This window comes from Rhinoraja longicauda, chromosome 6 (genome assembly GCF_053455715.1).
Source record: "Rhinoraja longicauda isolate Sanriku21f chromosome 6, sRhiLon1.1, whole genome shotgun sequence".
In the NCBI taxonomy this organism is placed as follows: domain Eukaryota; kingdom Metazoa; phylum Chordata; class Chondrichthyes; order Rajiformes; family Arhynchobatidae; genus Rhinoraja; species Rhinoraja longicauda.
This window is the reverse complement of record NC_135958.1, coordinates 79,282,238-79,308,167: the sequence shown is the minus strand read 5'-3', so window position 1 is coordinate 79,308,167 and position 25,930 is coordinate 79,282,238. Positions and strand designations below refer to the sequence as shown.

General features: G+C 40.4%; 1 protein-coding gene across 1 annotated transcript; it reads left to right on the top strand.

The window, feature by feature from the left end:
• Positions 1 to 759: 759 nt before the first annotated feature.
• Positions 760 to 25,321, top strand: cacng1b (calcium channel, voltage-dependent, gamma subunit 1b). The gene is made up of 4 exons (XM_078401910.1): positions 760 to 1,000; positions 15,950 to 16,021; positions 19,039 to 19,176; positions 21,504 to 25,321. Exons 1-4 carry the CDS (start codon positions 760 to 762, stop codon positions 21,728 to 21,730), a joined length of 678 nt encoding a protein of 225 aa, XP_078258036.1. The 3' UTR covers positions 21,731 to 25,321.
• Positions 25,322 to 25,930: the final 609 nt, after the last annotated feature.

Genomic DNA, 25,930 nt, shown 5'->3' with positions numbered 1-25,930 from the left:
GATCTTATTGAAACATATAAGATTATTAAGGGATTGGCAGGAAACATGTTCCCGATGTTGGGGGAGTCCAGAACCAGGGGCCACAGTAGTTCATTTAGAATGGAGATGAGGGAAAACCTTTTCACCCAGAGTTTTGAATCTGTGGAATTCTCTGCCTCAGAAGGCAGTGGTGACCTATTCTCTGGATGCTTTCAAGAGTTAGATAGAGCTCTTAAAGATGGCAGTCAAGGGCTATGGGGAGAAGGCAGGGATGGGGTACTGATTGTGGATGATCAGCCATGATCACAGTGAATGGCGGTGCTAGCTCAAAGGGACGAACGGCCTACTCCTGCACCTATTGTCTATTAAACAATACTGCTGCGCCACTTGAATCGCAAAGTGCATGGCAAAATGCTTTTGCATCTTGGAACCATTTCTGGATTGTTATCTCTGGAGTCATCACACATTCCTCCTTATCAAAGAGCATTGAACCCAAAGTCAAAACACCTTTATGCCAGAACTGAAGTCAAATGTTGTTGCGTAGGCCCGAACGGATTCCACTCTGGGGATGTGACTGGTGCGAAGCCGTTCAGGGGACAGGGACAGAGATCCAGATATAGATAGAGATCCAGATTTAGAGTGGTGCTTCGAAACTTTACACCTCGGATGAGACTCTCGCTATGACCGGGCTGACGCGCATCGAACCAGGGTGGGGTCAGAGCAACAAACTCAGCGAGGAGCAGAACAGAGACAAGATCTGCTAGAGTCTTCAGCGACACAATGGAGGAGAATAAACCGGGGAAAATTAAACTTACGTCCTGCTTCGTAGCGATCGGAATAATTTTAACGGTGGTCGCGGTCAGCACCGATCACTGGGCATTCCTTAGCCCCAGGCTGGAACAGTCCAATACCACTTGTGAGGAGGTGCATTTTGGGCTTTGGAGACTTTGCACCAAACGTACCTTCATGACCACTGTGGATCCCGAGGGCGGGGGCTGCGGGATCACGAATTTTCCCGGAGGTAAGGACGGCGGAATTAGTTCTTAGCTGTTAAACCGATCTAGGGGTTAGCACGGGTAACAGCGCGGACCGAAGGATTCATACTGAGAACCCAAATAACTGAGCTTAACAAATAAGGTTGGGCACAAAAAAAAGAATTGAGGAAAGAATTTCACACATAGTCCGCTTCGCAAACATTGGGACGCCAACAGAGGAGAGGAGATTCCTGACGGTATCGGTGTAAACGTTTAACCTGGCACCCAGCCCGTGACTGCTTGGAGAAGATTCGTGGTAGAACATTAGTTCCTAACTTGACATCTGCGGTCGCGGTGAAACCCCACTTTCCCCGGGATGATTTTAATGGGCATTGCTTAACCGATGGTTCAGTGGGATAGTGGAGGATGCAATAAATTGGCGAACTGACGGGTAATTTGCAATATTTTCTGCCCCGACTATCCAAAGAACTAAATCTGCTCGAATAACTGTTGCTGTTTCTGAAAGCTATTAAATAATTACACACGAAATCGACGTGGTAAGAATTCCCATTTCGCGCCAGTTAGCTTTATTTGTATTTCCATTTAATGAGCATCAACAGGAGGCGGGTTCACTCTTCCACTGGGCAGATCGAACAGGTGCAGGAGTAGGATTACACCGAGTTTGACTGGAGTTAAATGTACAACCAGAGAGGGTGGCCTTTTCCCTGACTTTAATGTTTCAAGCTCTGCTTTGGTGCAAGTCTTCACTACAGGTTCCCCGCAATTGCAGCATCGCTCAGTCTGCCAAGTTTGATTGCTACAAGCAGCTGACCAACTTATTTCATCCAAGCGAAAGACCAGATACTTCTACGATTTCAGTAGTTACTTCTTTTAACGGTTTCTGATGTCTTCAGTTTTATCTGAAAGTCTAGTCCGAACGTCAACGATTGGAACCTGCTGGCATCGGTCCCAAACTTTTACTAGTTCAACGTACAATTTATTGACTGCATTTTGTGTGCTGAATCTAGGACGTGCAGTTCTCAAACTGCTTCTCCCTTAGTGTATGCTCCAACCTTGGATTAGTTCCCTTTGACAACACTGCCCTTCTAGTTCATCCCCAGCACATTTGACCGATGAATTTTAAGTTCCTCTAAACAAACATTCCCTCATTTCGCTGTACCTCCTCTGAAACTCTTATGTGCCAGTGTGGCTTGGAGGTAACATATTCTCCTTCGGGTCAGGTGATACAGTCAAATCCCTTTCCAGAGACTTAAATGTATAACTCTTCACGATTCTTGATACCCGTATAGCACCGAGGTATTGCTGCAAAACTAGAGGTGTTGTCTTTTTGATAAAGTGCTTAAATGTCGACATCACTGGTGGATAAAAGGAGAAAAACATAGAATTCACGCCTTGATCCATATGTATCTTTCATCAAATCAAATTATCTGGATACTTTCACATTGCTGTTTCTGGGAGTTTGCACTTACTCTTCCTATAGTTAACTGTGAAGATAATTCTAAATAATTACTCTTCGTACTGAAAAAAATCTGTTCATGGAACATTCAGTGGTGCTGCATTGGTAGATTTTCTGAATTTGTGGATGTTAGTCCAATTGATACACTTTTGATTCCTTTTTTTAAATATGTTATACAATGGAATAACATATACATATTGATCCACTTTCGAGAATCAATGGGTTATTCCTCATGAGCTGGTGGTCCTAATATTATCATTAACAAAATTGGCTTTTATTTCATAATTATACAATTTAATTTAATAAATGGTGCCATTGTGAAATTGAAACATATACACAGTGGAATAACTAATACCTTATTCCACTGTGTAATATATTTAAAACAAAGGGAATTGAAAGGGTATACATTGGACTAACACACACTAGTCCAGAGACAGCCAATCTCACAAAACGGCAGTCTTAAAGTTATCATTAACGATGTTAATTTTTTCCAGAATTCTATAATTGCATTTAAATCAATGCATCCATTGTGAGATTAAAACTGGATCTCATACTTGTTCTTCCCAAATCAGACGTGTTTTCTGGCACCAAAACCATGACATGTTAATTATTAAGGATGTTAGGGAAGTCCAGGCGTTTGCTGGAAGTGGCCAGCATGGCCTTCAGGTGTGACTCGGTAGAATGTTCAGTGTCCCAGTGTCTTTAAGTCCTTTAACATTGACTTTCCTTTATCAGCATCTTTGTACCCATTGACATCTTGGAGTCAGGTTGATGGAGATGACACAGATGGAGATTGACACAGGTGGTCAATTCAATAGCCATCAGGTTAATTCAATTACATTCCAGCAGAACTTTGCTTTTGCAACAATGTATTTTGACAGGTGTTTGTACTTGGGTCAAGCGTGTTGACACGAAGCCTTGTACTTGTTTCTCCAAATGAAATAGGCTCCATATCACACCTCCTCATACATCACTGCCTCTGTGTGAGAAACTACAGCAGTGTTTTGAAAGGATTTCACAAACTTTGTCCTCTAGATTCCACTTATAAATAGAGCTGTTGGCAGAATTCATCAGTCTGTTTGTTATTTCAGGCTGTGGTTATCCACAAATGTTTATTTATTTTTTGACATCTGATCATCCAGGCAAGGCCAGTATTTACTGCCCATCCAAATTGCTCCTGAAAAAATTGTGATGTGCCACCTTCTTGAACTGCTGCAGTCCTTTTGGCATAGGTACCTGCTGCACTTGGCTTTCTTCGAGGAAGAGGTAATGAGTTTGGGAAGTGTTGCTGATGGAATTTCCACATGTTGTGTCACTGTCTGAATTTACATTGAAACATCATTGCTTACCTCCAAATAGCCTTTGCTGTGACTTAAGCTGTTTATAAAATCATAATGTACATCAGAAATGTCAAATCAGAAGGCCATTTGGTCCATAGAAACATAGAAAACAGGTGCAGGAGGAGGCCATTCGGCCCTTCGAGCCAGCACCGCCATTCATTGTGATCATGGCTGATCGTTCACAATCAATAACCCGTGCCTGCCTTCTCCCCATATCCCTTGATTCCACTAGCCCCTAGAGCTCTATCTAACTCTCTCTTAAATCCATCCAGTGATTTGGCTTCCACTGCCCTCTGTGGCAGAGAATTCCACAAATTCACAACTCTCTGGGTGAAAAAGTTCCTTCTAACCTCAGTTTTAAATGGCCTCCCCTTTATTCTAAGACTGTGGCCCCTGATTCTGGACTCGTCCAACATTGGGAACATTTTTCCTGCATCTAGCTTGTCCAGTCCTTTTATGATTTTATATGTTTCTATAAGATCCCCTCTCATCCTTCTAAACTCCAATGAATACAATCCTACTCTTTTCAACCTTTCCTCATATGACAGTCCCGCCATCCCAGGGATCAATCTCGTGAACCTACACTGCACTGCCTCAATTACAAGGATGTCCTTCCTCAAATTAGGAGACCAAAACTGTACACAATACTCCAGATGTGGTCTTACCAGGGCCAAATACAACATTCCATTAGCTTTCTTCAATGCCTGCTGTACCTGCACACCAACTTTCAGTGCCTGGTGCACAAGGACACCCAGGTCTCGCTGCACCTCCCCCTTACTTAACCAAACTCAATTGAGATAATATAAGAAAATAACTGCAGATGCTGGTACAAATCGAAGGTATTCATTCACAAAATGCTGGAGTAACTCAGCAGGTCAGGCAGCATCTCAGGAGAGAATAATAATCTGCCTCCTCGTTTCTGCCGCCAAAGTGGATAACCTCACATTTATCTATATTATACTGCATCTGCCACGCATCTGCCCACTCACTCAACCTGTCCAGGTCACCTTGCAACCTCCTAACATCCTCTTCACAGTTTACACTGCCACCCAGCTTTGTGCCATCATAACAATACTGGTAGAAAAACATCACCCAGTCAAACCCCAGTTTCCAAAACTAGCTACATTGCCCTAGAGTTCACTGTTTTTAAAATATAAATCAAAGTATCTTTTAAATAGGTTGAAGGTTTCTCTAATCCATTAACCAATTATTCTGTATCTATGCCCACTGATTTTGATCCCCATAGGAAAGGAAATGAGTTTCCTGTTTACCTTATCTTGCCCCTCATAATTTTATAGATCACAACTACATCGCTGTCTCCCAGCCAATATGTTTTCTATTCAGCTACAATTTTCCATCCCTTTCCAGTGCAATTGGCCTTTTCCTGTAATGTGGAGACCAGGCACTCAGTGTATTATAGTTATAGCATAACCTCCTTTATCTTAAGTTCTATGCCTTCGATAAAAAATAGTAAAGCATCTTATACTCCTTATAAATAACTTAGTTAACTTTCCTGGTATGTTTAATTATCTGTGGACATACACTCCAATGTCTCTTTCATCACTCAATAACCTCCCACTTATTCTGCATGTTCTTGTCTTGTTGCACTGCCTTAATGCATTATCTCATATTTCTCAGGAGTACCCAATAAATGGTTGTGCCCTGGAGATTGTATTAGAACAGAAAGACTCAGGGGTTCATAGTTCCATGAAAATGGTAACACAGGTATCAATGTCTGCAGACACAACAGGCAGAAGCACACTCATGAACACAAAGAGTGAATGAAAATCTCAAACACCTACATTCAGATTCTGGCTTCAGCCCTCAATTCAATTCCATATTTAGATTAAAAATGAAATGTCAGTATGCCCACTTGTACCTACTTGGCTTTAGCCTTGTTCACTGCACATAAAATACAATTGTATTCCAAATGGGAAAACCAGATGGAGAAAAAGAACATATTTTTAATCACTCTTCATTGTACATTTTCTTCCCTGAAGGATTTAAGTTCACCTGTACACAAAATCTTGCACAAATGATCATGCCTAATGCATGGTTTCAGCAAAATTTGATTTTCCATGGTGATGGGAACAATTGTGAATCATTCCTGCCTAGACACATGGTTACTTTGTAATGATTTTTGTTTTAAAAGTTTTGGAATTCTTAGAATGTGGAAAGGAACCAATGATAGTACATACCAAGCTGCCGCCAAAATATGTTGGTGAAGCTTAAAAGATAAATATTAATAAAGGACATAGATCATTACAGGCCCTTCAGTCCACCAAGTCTGTGCAGCCTTTAATGTCAATTAAACCAATCTCCTCTGCCTGCAAATTGTCTATATCCTTCAGCCACCTGCGCATTCATGTGTCAGACTAAATGCCTCTTAAATGATACTTATGTATCTGTTCTACCACCTCATCTGGCAGCACCTTCCAGGCACCTATCACTCTCTGTGTAAAAGAAATCTTGCCTCGTAAATCTCCTTCAAACTTTCCCCCTCATATTTTAAAGCTATGCCATCTAGTCTGTCATTTCCACCTTGGGAAAAGACTCTGACCATCTACCTTACCTGCACATTCCTCTCATAATTTTATATACTTTATCAGGTCACCCCCTCAGCCTGCGATATTCCAGAGAAAACAATCCAAGTTTGTCTCTTATAGCTAATACTCACTAATCTAGGCAACATCCTGGTGAACCTCTTTTGCCTCTCCCAAGCTTCCATCACCTTCCTGTAATGTGATAATCAGAACTACTCACAACAGTCAAAACATGGATTAACCAGTTTTGTACAGATGCAAAATGACTTGCCAAACTTTTATATTAATTGCTGAATAACTTGCAGGGGAAAATGTTTTAATTATATTCAACACAATCCACCAAGTCTCAGTTTATTTCACGTGCCTTAATCGTCTGTAATAGAATACTTTACTAAATTCTATGCAGACATACACTGTCCTATCCTCACCAATCATCTCCATCACCTCCTCAGCTGCAAGGACAGCTGGAATTATACAGCCAACCAGCAATGGGTGAGCATGCAGCTATGTAGGGTGATATATTTTAAGAATCCAATTTAATGCTTGTTAACATAACTCCCTCAATTACACACTGATATGGGCACAGCTAAATGCAGCCCTGTTGGAATGCTTCCTATCCCATTCTGCTTTGGGTAGCGTTAGTTGATATCCCTCTGCATGGCATTTGTCATTCCTGAGTGCTAATGTGGTCAAATCTGCTATGTTGCCTTTGTGAATTAAATGGAAATGTGTAAGATTTCAAAGAGGTTCAGACTTTAGTAATGAAACAAAAGCAAACTTGCATTTACAGCGATCCCTGTTTAATTATCATTGTATGATCCCAGATAGAAAATGTGTCCTAAAGTTCCCAGCACCAATGGGGTCGACAGGATCATGGTGATCTAATTAGGATTGAGTGCTGATCACAAAGCCAGATTTTGAAGAATCTGCTTCAACGATATTGTTGTAATAAAATAGATCAAGAAGGATATGGATGTTCGAAGCATTTCATCAAACTTCCAGAAAGTCTGCTGGAGATTGGCTGAGGGCAAAACACAGAGTGTTTGGGCAGTGCAACTCTTCCAATGACAAAAGATAAAGAAACTTAAAAACTATCCCAAAGCCACAAAAGCATGTGAATTTACAAATCTAAATTAGGCAAATGGTGAAATTGCACGGTAGTTATGTTGCTGACAAGTAATCAAGAGGTTTAGAGCAACAACAACAAACTGGAGATATGAGTTTAATTCCCCCCACGCCCATCGCAGAAGACTGGGAATTTAAAAACAATTAAATTAAAAAGAATTTAAAAGATCTCAGTAACGGTGACCATGAACAATGTAGATTACTCATTAAAACCCCTACCAAGGCCCTTCAGAGTAGAAAACCTGCAGTCTAACAAGTCTAGCCTCAATATAATTCAAGACTGGCAGTACCATGGTTGACTCTCAACAGAAGTGCCCTGCAAACCACTCAGTTTCAGGATAGATAGGAATGTACAATATATGCTGACCTTCCCATGATGCTCCTATTCTATAAATAACTAGCCAAGAAGGTTGAGTAATACTTCCTGTGAACCAGTATGATAAGATGTAAGCTGAGACTTGGTAGGGAACTCTTTAACTTGGATTTGGAAAGTTGTGGGGTCACAATCTCTAGAGATGTAAACACTGCTGACTTACTCAAATGTATTCCAGACAATATGGGAGAACAATGGTGTTAATCCTGGTACGCTGGCTAATATGTAGCCCTGAATTAAATCATTAGAGTCGATTATCTGATTATCATCACATTGCACACCTATTTGTGGAGCCTTGCTATGTACACATCTTCAAACGTATTTCCCACATTACAATAATAACTTCAATTCAAAATGAATTCACTCGTTGAAGAAGACTCTGAAACACCTTCGGATTTTTCTTATACTTGTTAAGTGTCCCTGAGATTGTGTATATGTCTGAATGGTGCAAATCAGATGCAAAGGATGAAATCGTTGCGCACATTTAATATTTACTATGCAGCAAAGCAACATGATTGATGGGTTCCAAAAACACTCAACATATTGACACACATCACGCAAGAATTTTCTGAAGTTGTTTACAACTGGAAATTTTAAATGCCTTTGTTATAAATATATATTGCATTAAGTTACATTCAATCTGACAATAATAAACATAAAAGCAGAAGAATTCTTTAGAATATTTTCTGAAATAAGCCTTTAATGAGAATGTTGGATTTTTGGCTCACTTCGAAAGAATCATGGCAATAAGTCAGGTTAAAAACTAGCTATCATGTAATCTGAACCGTACCATTTTATTACACCCAGAAGCAGATCATTGAGCTTTGCTACTAACTGTATTTAAAGTACACGCTTTGCAAAATCACTTAAGGAGTTCAAAAGTTTCAATTTAGGACGACACAATTAATCCGTGTTCATAGAAGATCAAACAAAGTAAACATATTCAGTCCCTTAGTCTCACCTGTTTGGGCACGTTAATCTGTCCTGTGGATTCCACGGTTCAAAAATGCAAACCATGGCTCAGTAAGTACCACTATCTTTTCAGAGCTAGAAGGTTGTGGGTTCAAGCCCCACTCTGAAAATTTGAGCAGAATTGAGCACAAGATCCAGACTGGCCTGTCCATGTTCTCCAGAAGTGCTGCCTGACCCATTAGTTACTCCAGTCTTTTTTTTTGTAAATCAGCATCTGCAGTTCCTTGTTTCTACATCCAGACTGGCACACTGTATTGAGAGAAGAGTGTACTCTCAGGGCTATATTGGGAGTATTGTGAACATCTGATGTGTTCTGAGGACACGAGACACTGCCAGAGGGGCAGTGGGTGAGGGCTGCATGGTCACAAGGTATTAAGTCTAGACTGTGTGTTAGGAATGAACCGAGAAAGTGCTGCAGCATTAGCAGCAGTGCAAAGAATTTTGTAACATCCTGAGATCACAAAGTGTAAATTGTTTTAACCACATTCTTGGTTAGCACATTTTGCTCTCTGAAATCAGGGATGATAATCTATATGTATTGTTTTCACAAATGAATAGGGACACACATAGGTTTATTCGTCTAGACTGTGCATTATTTAAATGTTGATTTTCTAAGATGCAATTTAATGTTGCAAAATAGCTATGAAACTTTATAAAAAGCTATGAAACTATGAAATAGCTATGAGGACCAGGTACACCACATCATTGTGCTGCAATGGCATTCTGTTATAATGATTGTACTCAACTGTATAGCTATAATGCAATTGCAAGATTTTGGATCTTATATCGCCAGTAGTGGCCTCTGAAATGTCCTGCAAAAATGGATGTAATTTCTTGAACGCTAACATATACCAAGTGCTTCCTTACCCATTGTTGCATAATTGTATTTGCTCTTTGTGGGAGATTGAAAGCAACCTATTTCTCTACCTCTACATCCATTGTGTTGTTTACCACTGCATTTATACTGTAACTTAGCCATCACATGTCAATTTGAACTTGTCTGTATTATTGTAACAAACAAGGAGAGCTACACTTATATTTTATATTTATGAAATGCAACTTATTGTTCTTGCTCTATACCCTCTTGCACCTCTTTGAGTACGTAATGTAATGGTCTGAGCACATTACACGAATTTAAAGGAATCATGCAAAATACTGCACCATCTCTTTGCTATCTTTTCCAGTATTCATGCACTGATACATATAAGATACGTTTCCTGAGATGTTTGCCAGCCATTGGCAATGACCTTCAAACCAAAGGATATTGTTCATTACGAAAACATGCATTCTGTTTGCATCACGTTGTGTTCCGCTCAGCCAGTTCAACCTTTCTTCAAAATACAATGCCTTTATTCAAAGAATCAATCTAATGAATTTCTAACCTGCCTTTAATATAAGCATACCCCTCACTAAATATGGAGACCAAATCTGAATACAGTACTCCAGATATGGTCTAATCATGTGCACGGTAGTGGCTAAATGTCCATTTATATTCCTTTGTGTGCTGTGTCTACTTTATAATTCCCTTTTCCACCCATCTTTGAGTTACCTCCAAGTTTGCCTATAACACATTCAGTCGCTTCATTTGAGTCTTAATAAAGTTCGCAAGTTGCTGCGTCCGTAGCAATGAACCCTCTGTCATTCCAATCGTTACATTTTGCCAACCTGGTAATGACCTATTTATCCCAGCTGTCCATTGACTACTAATTTACCAATTCCTTTCTACTCTAATGTATTACTCCCAAAGTCATGAAATCTTACCTTGTGCCATAATGTGGCATCTTATCAAATGCCTAACAAATACAGATGTTTCAGCAGAACCAACAGCACCTGTGGAGAGAGAAAAACAGTGACAATCTTTCAGGCCAATTACCTTTTGTCAGAAGTAAATTATCTTACATTCTTCAATGCCATTTCCATAGTGTGCTTTTTTGTAATCAAATATATTAATCCAATGGTTCCCTTAAACCAGCCTTAAAGACTTCGAATATGAACATCAAATTATGTTTCTTTTTCATATTTCGTTGATTCTGCTTAATAGTATTGTTTGTGAAATATACTCCTACCAAATGGATTCCAGCATTTCCCCTGAAACAAATGTTATGATAACAGACTGATATTTCTCATTTTCTAACTTTTTTTCTTGAAAAGGGGTATTACAGTTGCAATTTTCCAAAACTTTGAGATCTTCCTTGGATCTCAGTAATTTTAGAAAGCTCCGATCAAAATACCAACAACCATTAAACCACTTCTTTTGAAGCCCTAGGATTCACACCATAATGACCAGGAGACTTGTCAGTCCCTGGTCCAATGAGTTTGCCGAAGTTATTCTTTGTCTTGTCTGGCTGGTTTATACAACTTCGTAATCTCCACACAGCCTCGGTTTTATCTGCCTTAAGATCATCACTATTGCATGGATAGTTTTCAACAACACACCATTTTAATCTACCTTGACCACTTTGTTCTTGACATGACTCTTTAAAGCATAAAGAGATTGGTCTGGCATGCAAATTGACTGTTAGAATGTCTCTGTAAATTGTCCCTAGCACGCAGGAAGTCAATAGACAATAGGTGCAGGAGGAGGCCATTCGGCCCTTCGAGCCAGCACCGCCATTCAATGTGAGAAAGTGAGATAACATGGAACTGGTGTGAAAGGGTGATCAATGGTCAGCATGGATGGTGGGCCGAATGGCCTGTTCCAAGCTGTATCTCTAAACTAAATTGATTTGATCTTATGCTTCATATTAAAAGGCTAAAATAGGCTAAATTGCTGGAATATTTAAATTTCATACTTGGCATATTTGAAATATTAAACAAATTCATTTATTTGCTCTAACGCTCAGAGCATGAATACATAAGGTGCCCATTTTATTTTTTGATTTCACACAATTGTTGAAAACAAATAGATCATATAGCTTAGAACAGGAGATCTGAAGCTTTCAAAAATATTATATTTTAGCGCAGCTGCATTATTTCATTATATGACAACAAAAATTTATGGTCGACTTACCAAAACCATCTGTAGGAAAATGGTCACTATGGTTATGGTGATGGCCTTTATTTTACAAATAAAACAAGGTCACAATCAATATTTTAAAATTAATAGCAATAGTATGCCTGCTACAAATTTGTGAAATTCCTAAAACTGTTCTGCTATAGTTTCCAAGTAGATTGCACAATTTATAGAGATGTATTTGAACTGCCAGTCTACCTTTTTGCACTTTTTTCCTGCACTTTCCTGACTCAGCAGGTCAGGCAGGAACAGTTGAGGGAAATGGACACATGATGGTTTGGGTCAGGACCCTGCTTCGAGACTCAAGTAGAGGGGAAGTAACTGGTAGAAAGAACCGAGGTACAAATATTGCCTGTCCATTTCCCTCCACAGATGCTGCCTGACATGCTGAGTCCACCAGTTACTTTTTGCTCAAGATTTCAGCATCTGAGTCTCTTGAGTGCATTGAAACAGCCTGACCAAGCGCAGGCCCGGCGATTATTTTGCTAAACACCTCCGCTTAGGCCGCCTAAACCTACCTGATCTCCCGGTTGCTAAACACTTTAACTGCCCCTCCCATTCACACACTGACCTTTCTGGCCTGGGCCTCCTCTATTGTCAGTGAGGCCCAGCGGAAAATAGAGGAACAGCATCTCGTATTTCGCTTGGGCAGCTTACACCCCAGCGGAATGAAGACTGACTTCTCTAACTTCAAGGGACCCTTGCTTTCCCTCTCTCTCTCTCCATCCCTCCCCCTTCCCAGTTCTCCGACCATTCTTACTGTCTCCGACTACATTTTATCTGTTTGCTTTGTTACTTTCTCCCAGCTAACAATGATCTATTCTACATTTTGCTTGTTCTCCAATCCCTTTGCCCTGTTTCACACCTTACACTTCCTCATCTATGCATCTCCCTCTCCCCGACATCAGTCTGAAGAAGAGTCTCGACCCGAAACGTCACCCATTACTTCTCTACAGAAATGCTGCCTGTTCTGCTGAGTTTTTGCACCATTTGCTAGAATGCAAATGTACATTTTAACAGTGAACTGTACATTTTAACTTTTCATCATACCTCTCCAACAGAGTGTAAAAGTGTGACTTTGAAGAATGAATGCTGAAAACAATCTTCCAATCCGATGTTCAACTCCAAGCCATTGTTGCATTTGAGCATTCCAGATTGTCTGGGAAACTTACATTATTTGACAAGCAAGAACATCAATGGAGCCTGTCCAATGTGATCACAATATAAATATACATACAGTTGCATGGAAAACAGCATGTGCTGTGCCTAAAGAGGTGTTGCACTGGAAAATAAAACTACTCTTCATCCATGAAGCTTGGGCAGCATCAAGCTTGTTGGAGCACAGCAAAATGACAGGAATTTCTCATCTATCCAACCTTCACAACGTAGATCTGGTCTATTCTTCCACTGCTCCAAGGGAGCATTCCACTCGCACACCTATTTTCCGACTTCCTTTGGCTTGTTGAGGGAAATCTCTGTTATTATCAGTCTAGTAGTGGTTTTGTCCATTCAATTAACCTAGTATCAATTTAATTTGATTATGTGGCTGAGAGGTTTAATTAATAAGCTACAATATTATCCCTGTAAAAGGCGCCCTTTGGCTATTTAAGATCTCACTCTAACCCACAGCAGTAGCTGACCCAGATATGGCAAGTTTTGCCTGGAATTCCATATTTCTCAATGCAACTGCCAATGTGTTCAAGATTCCTGCATGAATGCAGATGTCCTGAATGTGTTCCTTGAGTTCCACTGGCTGTGCTCCACCTTACATGATCCCAGAAAAACAAGAGCATGCTGGAAATTAATTGCTGGAGAATCCTCTCCTGCAAACTGCACCCAATTAAACCAGCAAGATCTACAGCTAATATTATTGAATAATTAACATCCACAAAGGTCTTTATTCAGACGCCACATTACCCTTTGCAGACTACCAAGTTTGCAGACTACCAAGGACAGAATGTTACAGAGAGTTCAACAGTGCTCATGCAATACTCAACAGATCAGATAGAATTCATGGTGAGAGAAACAGAAATGTGGTCTAAGCTTGGCAGGATGATCATATGCCTATGTTAGCTATTCTTGGGGCCGTCCATAAATTGCACAATGGCAGCCTTAGAAATTCAGTTACGGGCCAACCAGCTGCCCTCACAATTATGTTATCTAATATTGAACATTGAAACCTGCTAATATATACACAGCAAATGCAATCTACGTCTTATGTATAGTTTTCCTGTAACAATGGTGGAGACAGTGAAATTAATTCAGAAATATCCAGTATAAAAGCAACTATATGAGCCTAGTTTGGGTGGCTAATTTGATTTAAACACTGGTTTGGCTGAGAATGGCAGCTGTTCCATCACAGATGTTATGAGTTGTCCACAAATCAATGCTGTATCAAAATGGGATCAAAGGGTAGTTATAGCCAAAGAACATGAAGCAAAAGAACAAAGGAACTCAGAATATTTGAACATTGTTAACATGTAAGCAGTTGTGTGTAGCTTTGCTTTTGGCTTCGTGTGGACAAGGATATGGAAGAGCCAGCGAGACAGTATGTGCATGGTCTGCCAAGACTGTATATCACAGCTGTGAGAATGCCATTCCAAATGTGGATTGGTTTGGGAGATCTACCAGCGTATCCAAATGCACTGTTGTGAGAAAGATGTAGCTTCCTCGTGATAGTTGAAAATAAGTGTATTGACATGCAGCTTGCAGTGTCATTTACTACTCGTGAATGCATAATAGCGGAACTTCGATCCATTTTCATGGTCTTTCAGGAAATTGCATCAGATAACAGTCTGCAATTTCTGTCATTAAATTTGAATATTTTGTGAAATGAAGTGTGATCGAATCACTTCACATCCCCTCATCATCCAGCCTCACTTCAGATTTGCAAACATCAGTACATACAGTGAAAATGGTACTACAATGAACATAGAACAGTACAGCACAGTACATAGAAAATAGGTGTAGGAGTGGGTCATTCGGCCCTTCAAGCCAGCACCGTCATTCAATATGATCATGGCTGATCATCTAGAATCAGTACCCTGTTCCTGCTTGGAAACATAGAAAATAGGTGCAGGAAAAGGCCATTCGGCCCTTTGAGCCAGCACGGCCATTCATTGTGATCATTCACAATCAGTAACCTGTATTCTACGACTGTGGCCCCTGGTTCTGGACTCCCCCAACATTGGGAAATTTTTCCTGCATCTTGCTTGCCCAGTCCTTTTATAACTTTATATGTCTCTATAAGATCCCCTCTCATCCATCTAGGAGAGCTTTCTCCCGATATCCCTTGATTCCATTAGCCCAAAGAGCTAGATCTAACTCTCTTGAATACATCCAGTGAATTGGCCTCCACTGCCTTCTGTGGCAGAGAATTCCACAGAATCAGGCCCTTTGACCCATAATGTCTGTGTCAAACATTTTGCCAAGTTAAACTAATCTCTTCTTACTAAAGAAGCAAAGCACAGAAAGTAGATTAGGTCTTACCACGATTTATCAATTCACAATTTTCCTCTCTATTACAGACCGACTTCCAATCATAACAGGTTGCACACTCACAGAACTACACAGATGACTCAGGAAATGTCCCAGCCTGGTTCAACCAAATCGGGAAAAAGTGGAAAGGCAGTTGAAATGCAGATTCAAAGTAGAGTTGAATAAATGTATTAAGGGTATTAGAGTTTATTTTTTAATATTTGTAAAAGTTGGGAAACATTTTGATCAGAAAAAATCTAATCTCACACTTGTCTTTTCATCTCTGGCCTTTGTCCAACCATTTGCATATCAAAATCCTCCCTTGCCTGTATCTACTATCTTTTGCCAGGCTTTGTCCTGCCCCTTCTCTCTTCCAGCTTTCTCTCTCCTCCCTCCCATTATCCGACTTGTAACATCACCATGTTCTCCAGAGATGCTGCCCGTCCCACCCAGTTACTCCAGCACTCTTTCTTTTTTTTAAAAAACAGTATCTGCTGTTCCTTCTTCCTCCATTTTGATGAGAAACTCTGGGTGAGTTGAGTAGATTTCATGGCAGAGAAAAAACCTGACTGTATTCACTGAATGTGTGAAATGACACTTTTCCCAAATAAACTGGTCCAGAATTAAATCCCAAAGCCCACTCTTCCCTAATTTCTGTTCTTTTTTCTTTATTTAGAATACAACTGCACATATTTCAAGCACTTCACTTCAGAAGAGGCAGAGGTATTCCAAATTACCACTCAGAAGGGTAAGTGATGACATTGCTGAGCTCTTTCTTGGGTGAAGGTTGAGTTTAAAGAATTATTCTGCTGACATATTTTTCCAGACAATCACTTTATTATTGTAATAATAAGTGTGGCACACATATTTAAATATTAATTTATAATTTTTGAAGCAGGAAAGAAGATAATGTCTGCCTCTCGAGTTAAAGAGAAAACGGCTGATCATAAGTTTTCAAGTAATAGAGGGAATTAGTAACAGAATTGGTTTCCCTCCATATTCCCTAACTGAGGAGCCAAGGAATAGGATGTTTGGTTGAAAAATTCAAACCCTGCCTTTTCAGGTGTAAAATCTGGAAACATAAACCACAGAAAGTAGTAGAAATCTGGAACTCTCTTTTGAAATTGACAACTGATTTAAATGAAAGATTGATTTAGGACAGTTATTACAAAAAATAAACTAAATTTCCGTCACCTCCAACGGGATCCCACCAGTAGCCACATTTTCCCATCTCCACCCCTTTCCGCCTTCTGCAGAGACCATTCCATCCGCAACTCCCTGGTTAACTCATCCCTTCCCACCCAAACCAACCCCTCCCCAGATACCCTTCCCCAGCAACCGCAGAAGATGCAACACCTGTCGCTATACCTCCTCCCTCGACTCTGTCCAGGGACTCTGACAGTCCTTTCAGGTTAGGCAGGGGTTCACTTGCATCTCCTCCAACCTCATCTACTGTATCCGTTGTTCAAGATGTGGACTCTTATATATCGGCAAGACCAAACACAGACTGGGCGATTGTTTCGCGGAACACCCGATCTCCCGGTTGCTGGACACTTTAATTCTCCTTCCCATTCCTACACAGACCTTTCTGTCCTCGGTCTCCTCCATTGTCAGAGTGAGGCTAAACGCAAATTGGAGGAACAGCATCTCATATCTCGCTTGGGCAGCTTGCAGCCTAGTGGTATGAATATTGATTTCTCTCACTTCAGGTACCCCCGGGCATTCCCTCTCTCTCTATCTCTCCCCCAATCAAGTCGCACTAGCTTCACATTTTCACCCTACAAACAGCTTACAATGGCCTGTTTCCTTTGTCATCGTTACTTTTTTGCATATCTTTCATTAATTGTTCTTTTTCTCTCCACATCACCGTCTATATCTTTCGTTTCCTTTATCCCATACCAGTCTGAAGAAGGGGTTCGACCTGAAACGTCACCCATTCCTTCTCTCCAGAGATGCTGCCTGTCCCGCTGAGTTACTCTAGCTTTTTGTGTCTATCTTCGGTTTAAACCAGCATCTGCAGTTCCTTCTTACACATTATTATGAAAAATAGTGGGCTTATTGTGTTATAACAAATATCAGCTCGGATTTCAATGAATGAGCTAACAGGAATAACAGGCTGAATGGCCTTCTCCTATTCCTATATTCTGTGTTCCTAGATGGCGAAGGCTTCATTGCACCATACCTCCACTAGGTTCTCCCTTTTCTGTTCCAAAGACACTGATTCTTTTCCATGGATGGGGCTGCAGGAATATAGCAATATGATTGTAATAACTTTCATGGGTTATCCTGCCCATTCTATCAGATTTGGACAAGGGGATTGAAGGCTTTGTGGCCACATTTGCAGATGATTCGAAAATAGGTGGAAGGGCAGGTAGAGTAGAGAAAGCAGGGACTCTGCAGAGGACTTGGACAGGTTGGGAGAGTGGGCAGAGATGTGGCAGATGGAATATAGTATAGCAAAGTGTGGAGTCATGCATTTTGGTTGCAGGAATAAAGGCATAGACTATTTTCTAAATGGGGAGAGAATCCAGAAATCGGAGGTGCAAAGGGACTTGGGAGTGCTAGTGCAGGATTCCCAAAAGGTTAATCTGCAAGTCGAATCGGTTTGCATTTATTTCAAGAGGGCTTGTATCCAAAAACAGGGATGTAATGCTGAGGATCTATAAGGTGCTGGTAAGGCCGCATTTGGAATATTGTGAGAAATTCTGGGCATTGTATCTAAGGAAGGATGTGCTGGCTCTGGAGATGATCCAGAGGAGGTTTACAAGGATGATCCCAGGAATAAGTAGGTTAACCTATGATGAGCGTTTGTCGGCACAGGGCCTATACTCGCTGGAGTTTAGAAGAATGAGGGGGGGACCTCATTGAAACATACAGAATAGTGAAAGGCTTAGGTAGAGTGGATGTGGAGAGGATGTTTCCACTCGTGGGAGAGTTTAGGACTAGAGGTCATAGCCTCAGAATTAAAGGACGTTCTTTTAGGAAGGAGATGATGAGAAATTTATTTTGTCAAAGGGTGATGAATCTGTGGAATTCTTTGCCACAAAAGGCTGTGGAGGCCAAATAAGTGAATATTTTTAAGGCAGAGATAGATAGATTCATGATTAGTACCAGTGTCAGAGGTTGTGGGGAGAAGGCAGGAGAATGGGGTGAGGAGGGAGAGATAGATCAGCCATGATTGAATGGCAGAGTAGCCGAATGGCCTAATTCTACTCCTCTCACTTATAACTTCACAATCCAAACTGACTCCATGATCCATTGTCATCTCGAGCATTTTCCCAGTTCTATGGGAGTAATTCAATTACTTTCAGCAAGAGTTAAGAACAGTTAGCTGAGGGTCGCGCTCCTCAGTATAAACCAAAAGTAAAAAACACAGATGCTCTGGTCTGTACGATGTGCCACAATGGGTATTTCATGTGAATTACATTATTGCAGTCGATAATTTATTTGCTATGAAAATAGGTCTAACACGTTTTACATACAGAAATTTGCATCTGTATTTCCTATTTACAGGAACCACACATTACAAAAGTGAAACAATTTCCTAAAAAGCTTTGGGATGTGAAAGACAAATGCAAATCTTTATTTGTGCAAAGATAAATGTAAGAAGATTACAATTGAAGGAGATTTAATACAGACCATTGCTGGTACTCTGCATAATGATTGGCATCCCAGTATCAATATCAAGTTTAGCAGAGCATGTGAAACACCCATCAAATTTTAGTTGAAATAACCTGCAGTTTTTCTGCTCATTGTTTTTTCCAGAGTACAGCATTTCAGCAGCAGCGATAGCCATCATCAGTGTGGGGTTTATGATACTAGGCACATTCTGCACCCTCCTATCCTTCAGCAAGAAATTGGATTATTTCTTGAAACCGGCTGGCATGTTCTTCATCTTCTCAGGTGTGTTCCGTTCTGTGGTGTGATCAGGTAGTTAACAGCAACATCGCCACTTATGGGCCAATTTTATTTTTATTGTACGTTGCTTTTAAGATTAATACTCAAGCAGCAGGCTTCACAACTGTTCTGAAACAAGATAGAAAGAATACTACCAAATAAGAGGAACCAGGAAAACTTATGTGTTAAAATTTGCTGAAAAACCTATGTGTGAACACCAGTCGCAATTATTAACAAGCAAACTACAGCTTTTGGTGAGAAATAGATTATTCTATGAATTGCAAACGGTTGTAGGTAGTTGACAAATTTATGCCACTGTTGCTAAAGCTGTGAAAAGGACATATCATCCTTAATCCCCTGTTGATTTGATGAAATTGCTGCAGTTGCACATTAAACATAGATAAAGTCTGGTGATTAGCAGAATTAATGCAATGGTAATTGTTGATAACACTAATCAACCTCTCAGCTTAAAATGTGAATAGAAGGGAGGAGCTTTGTTCCTTCAACTATTAATTGTTCTTGGAAATGAAAATGCCACGTTTTTTTTCTTTACTTTTTTTAATTTCCACCCCCACCAAACCCCCCCGTGTTTTAATTCATGCTTTTTGCCTCTGATTTGACATTACCTATCCCATTCTTAACACTTTATTTTTTTCTTAGTCTTTTGTATGGTATGGAGGGTGTGTTCAGTTTAGTCCTAATTGTCTTGTCGTATCTGCTGGGCCATTATTGCCTTGCACTGCCAGCAGCTTAACAGAAATTCCTAAATGAGCAAGAACAAGTCAATGCTGTCCCTGGAGGATGTCATGCTGTATCAAGGACGATGGCGATATCATTTAGCGCGGCATGTGGCGCAGTGGTAAAATTGCTGCCTTACAGCACCAAAGTCTCGGGTGCAATCCTGACCACAGGTTCTGTCCGTACGGAGTTTGTACGTTCTCCCTGTGACCGCGTGGGTGTTGCCTGGGTGCTCTGGTTTCCTCCCACATTCCAAAGACGAACAGGTGTGTAGGTTAATTGGCATCGGTAAAAATTGTAAATTGTCCCTGGTGTAAGATTGTGCTAGTGTACGGGGATTGCTGGTCTGCACGGACACCGTGGCCTGTTTCCTCACTGTATCTCTAAACTAAGATCCTGCCTCAGAGAAACTATCAGTCATTGGTGTGCGTATTCTCACCAAATGGGTGAAATTTTTCCATTAGAGGCATCTATTTCGTTCACTTGTGGCAATGGGTCAGTTGCTGGGACAGATGATTTTACGACCAAAAACCAAAATGCTTGAGGAACTCAGCATGTCAGGCAGAAACCTCCGCTCCACAGATCCAGCCTGACACGCTGAGTTCCTTAAACAATTTTTGTTTGGTCCAGATTCCATTATCCGCAGTCTTTTGTCTCCAGATAATTTCATTTAGCTAGTACTTGTTATAAATTGAATGGGGGAACAGGAGGAGACACAACAGATTGACAATACTGGAATCATGATCAAAATTAAAACTGCTGGAGGAACTCAGTGGGTCAAGCAGCATCTGTGGAGAGAAATGGGTAGTAAAAATGTTGGGTTGGGACCCTTCTTCAGACTAATGGAGTATAGGTAGACAGCTAGTAGACAGAAATAAGAGGAAGGGGTGGGGCAAGAGTTGGACAGTGATAGGTGGATTCAAGTAAGGAGGGAGTGATTGGTCGATGGCAGAGAAAAGTGTGGAGATAGTAACTAAGGTTGGAGCCGATAAATGGAGAAGACAAAAGGGTGCAAATGGTGTAATCTGATAAATGTAGTACCAAAGGGAGGGATGGTGAGTCGAAGGCAATAAGTGTGGGAGTTGAGGAAGATAAATGGGGGTCCAAGGTAGGTCCCAAGCCAAAATATCGTCTGTCCATTTCCCTCCACAAATACTACCTGATCTGCTGAGTACCTCCATGTTTGTTCTTTGCCACAGATCGGGAGGTGTGAGCTGTGTGATTTATTGTCATCCTGCATATTGTCATGACTCACTCAACTCTTCACTATTCGCTTATCAAAGCTTTGTAAAAAGTGGTCACCTTAACAGCTTTGATCAGGGACAGGGAGCCACTGACTAGATTTACTGGTTTACAGTTGTGATTCACTAGACAATGGTGGGAGGAGGGAGGCTCTGGAAGATCACCAACTCATTGTCTTTGGGCAGCAGAATATCTTACTACAAACCTCTTTTCATAACAACGCTTTGAAGTATAATCACTGGGTCAAATTGGTAGTCTGATCAAACTATTTTCTAGTGAATGTTGGGGTGATAATTAAGGCTGAGCTTGGTGTCTGAATTGCTATTGACTCTCTCCATCTGACTTTATTTCAGGTCTTTGTATTATAATCTCTGTGGAGGTCATGCGGCAGTCAGTGAAACGGATGATAGACAGCAAGGAGACTATTTGGATCCAATATGAATATTCCTGGTCCTTTGCCTGTGCCTGCGCTGCCTTTGTTATCCTCTTCCTCGGTGGGATTACTCTCCTCCTGATCTCTCTGCCACGCATGCCCCAAAACCCATGGGAAACATGCATGGATGCACCTCCGGAGCATTGAAAAAGCAAAGGTTTTTTCAACACTTTGTTACAATGGGTTTACGGGCAGGGATTAGAGTCCGATATTCTGGAGAAGATGGTGATGAAGCTTAAAGGGGATCTTGATATTAAAGCTTATTTCTAAAAAAAAAGTGATTTAAATTATATACATTTGATTAACAGCCGATGTATTTTAAAAATCGCGAACAGGAAACTGAAATAAAGGCCGAAAATAATCAGGTCAGCCATCCAGCCAATCTGACTTCCTGAGCATTTTCAATTTATATATTTTATTTCTGTTTTCTGCTATCAACAGTATTTTCCTTTTATAAATGAACATCAAGATAGCTTGAATCCAAAATGAAACCAGTTTATTGTTAGGTGGTTAATATGCTAGGTTTGTTAAAGCTTAAAACTTTAGGTGGCTTATGCAAATGTTTAGTTTATTTATCATTATCAAAGAGTTTCTCCAAATGTGAACGCTAATATACATACACATTGGTGATGCATCTTTAGGGGTTGGAAGGCACAATGGATGTTTGTGGTGACTGTACTGTTTGACAGGAGACTGTCCATTTAAGTTCTCACTCTGAATGTTAATTGTTTGATTCACAACTATAAATGGGAAGAAGGGGTCATTTAAGCAGATTAGGTTCTCACAACTGCAGACAACTATCTAAGCCTTAAACAACCCCCCTGAATGGCTTTAAAGGTCAACAAGTGAAGGTCTGCACAACATCTAATTTTCCTTATAATTTAACTCTCACATACTCCTTCAGGTTCTAAAAAAACTTACATAAAACAATTTTCTGCAGGATTTGTTCGAATAGCATAAACATCCAGGGGCCACAGTCTTAGAATAAAGGGGAGACCATTTAAAACTGAGGTGAGAAGAAACATTTTTAACCCAGAGAGTTGTGAATTTGTGGAATTCTCTGCCACAGAGGGCAGTGGAGGCCAAATCACTGGATGGATTTAAGAGAGCGTTAGATAGAGCTCTAGGGGCTAGTGGAATCAAGGGATATGGGGAGAAGGCAGGCACGGGTTATTGATTGTGGATGATCAGCCATGATCACAATGAATGGCGGTGCTGGCTCGAAGGGCCGAATGGCCTCCTCCTGCACCTATTTTTTATGTTTCTATCCATATTTACAATTGTACTTTGGAACACCTGTGCATTTTAACAATATATTCTCGATTAGAAGCATTGCTAAACCTATTTTTTTTAAAAATTCAATTGCAAATCATAAAGTGCTCAACCGCATCATAAAGCTTCATTCTGCTCAGGGTACTGTATTGATACTTTTAATTGTCCGATTTGCAAAATTAACTGCAATATGCAACGCACCAGAGTGAAACATAAATAAAAAAACATCATGCTTGTTCCTTTTATAATCACCAATAGATTATTTCATATCGCAACACTACTTTTACATTGGAGTTTGGTAGATAGTTATCTCTTTTTCTCCCAATGGGTGACAATGTTTTACAATTTCACGGTTCTTTGAATTGATACATTTTCTCTGCATGTCTGGCTCTTTGTATAAACATATTGAACCACCTCTGGCTTAGACAAATAAATGGCACAGATCACATCTGATCCAGTTTGAATGATGAATGATTTGTGGGCTTGCTCCTCATCCTACTCGTGTTCTGTATTCTCCACGCAAAAGTATTCAAGTTGTGCAAGAAACATGGAAAATAGAAGCAAACGTAGGCCATTAAGCCCTTTGAGCTTGTTTGGTCTTTCAAAAATGTCCATACCATTTCCTTGTTTTGCATCGTTATTCAACTTATTCAATATATTCAGTAATTTGGCAGTCCTAAGTGGTATAAAAATTTCTCCTCATCTTAATCCAACCACACTAGGATACATCATATGAAAAAAACGTTTGATTAGTTTATATTGGCTAGACTGCAAGAGAATAAAGACACTAGGACACTAGAAAGATAAAACCCAAATTTAAGACAAAATGGAAATTAAAAAGGAACTGTTTCGGTTCAGACATAATGAAGGAATTATATTCACATAAATGCATGATTGCTAGACCAAAAATTTTCAAATGAAAACCCATTAGCTAAGGTCCATTTTTTGCTAAGCCATAAACATGTTTAATAATTTAAACATAGATATTTCATAAAAATATCCTTCAAGCCAGCACCGCCATTCAATGTGATCATGGCTAATCATCCACAGTCAGTACCCTGTTCCTGCTTTCTCCCCGTATCCCTTGATTCCGTTAGCCCGAAGAGCTATATCTAACTCTCTCTTGAATACATCCAGTGAATTGGCCTCCACTGCCTTCCATGGCAGAGAATTCCATAGATTCACAACTCTCTGGCTGAAAAGCTTTTCCTCATTGACCGACCCTGTCACTGCTTTTCAAATGCGCTGCTATTACATCCTTAATAATCGACTCAAGCAACTATGTCAGGCTAACTGGCATATAATTCCCTGTTTTCTCTCTCCCTCATTTCTTAAAAAGTGGGGTTACATTAGCTACCCTCCAGTCCATTGGAAAATGATCACCAATGCATCCACAATTTCTTGGGCCACCTCCTTGAGTACTCTGGGGTGCAGACTATCAGGGCCTGGGGATTTATCTGCCTTCAGTCCCAAGAGTGTACCCAACAGCATTTCATGACTAATGTGAATTTTCTTCAGTTCCTCCGTCACGCTAGATCCTCAGTCCCCTAGTATTTCTGGGAGATTGGTTCTGTCTTCACTAAGGAAGACACAAACAAAGTACTTGTTTAACTGGTTTGCTATTTCCTTGTTTCCCATTATAAATTCACCTGTTTCTGACTGTAAGGGACCTACATTTGTCTTCACTAATCTTTTCCTCTTCACATATCTAAAGCTTGTAGTCAGTTATGTTCCCTGCAAGCTTTCTTTCATGCTCTATTTTCCCTCTCTTAATTAACCCCTTTGTCCTCCTTTGTTGAAGCCTAAGTTTCTCCCAGTCCTCCGGTTTGTTGCTTCGTCTGGCCAATTTATATGCCTCTTCCTTGGATTTAACACTATCCTTGATTTTTCTCGTTAGCCACGGTTAGTCCCGGTTTTATTTTTACGCCATAATTTCAGCTGAACTCTTCCTCATAATCGTGCAAACTTTTCCTTTGGTTTTCTGGCATTTTGTCCAACTGCCATTCACATCTAAAGTCTGGACAAGGTACAGGCTATTTAACCCTGGGATGAGAGAATTTTCTTATCACAAAAGGCTGGGGAGGTTTATCTTCTTGAAACATATATGATCTCAATAAAATCTGGGAATTTTCTGGTCAGTATGAAGCGTGACCAAGTTAAAAGGTGCCATCTCCTGCTACTATTACTTGAACACGGAGCAGTGGCCACCTCTGCGCAATAGGCGATTCAAAATTTGAATAATTTATAAAGCTTATATTGCTATCACAATTATTATTGTGTCATGCAGCAGGTGTGCAAGCTAATAGGCAGCATGCCATTGCCAGAAATTTTAACTTAATGCATGTATTAAAATATTTCTGTGATGATTGTATTATATCGTAACTGTCAGAGAGGGTGGTCTTTATGTTCTCCATTCTTTGATTGTCCTTCTGTCTTAACAACAGATGATTTAACTTAATCTTCTACAATACTTATGTAAAGTAATTTGGGGGAAAAAAAAGTTTCTTTATTGTTATTCCTTGCATTAAACATGTAAATAAATGAACAAAAATTCAAACACAATGAATTATTAGTGTGCATTTTTTTTCCAGCAGCTGAAGTGTTGGTTACCCTGAGTAGCCACGGAGTGTCCCTGGAGTGGTAGGGAGGGTCGTGAGGTAGCAGGTATCTCATTTTTGCTCAGGCACTGCCCCAAAAAGACACAAAGTGCTGGAGTAACTCAGCAGGTCATGCAGCATCTCTGGATGGGATGGACAGCTGACGTTTCAGGTTGGGACCTTTCTTCAGACTCCAGACTGAAGGGTCCAGTCCAAAAACGTTGCCTACCCATGTTGCCCGTAGATGTAGCCCAGTCCATCACACAGACCAGATTCCCCACCATTCTCCATCTACATTTGACGCTGCCAGAGAAAAGCAGCCAACATAATCAAAGACTGGTCTCACCCTGGTCATTCCTTCTTCGGTCTAGCGGAAGAAGATACAGAAGTTTGAAAGTGTGCACCGCAAGATTTTGGAACTGTTTCCTCCCCTTTGTTATCAAGCTTCTGGCTGGTTCTACCATAACAATCTTCCATA

Bases quoted from the DNA above. Each gene is read 5' to 3' on its own strand.
- cacng1b (XM_078401910.1), top strand. From the start codon at position 760: ATGGAGGAGAATAAACCGGGGAAAATTAAACTTACGTCCTGCTTCGTA. The intron at 1,001-15,949 runs GTAAGGACGGCG...TTCTTTATTTAG, and splicing joins GATCACGAATTTTCCCGGAG to AATACAACTGCACATATTTC. The intron at 19,177-21,503 runs GTGTGTTCCGTT...ACTTTATTTCAG, and splicing joins CATGTTCTTCATCTTCTCAG to GTCTTTGTATTATAATCTCT.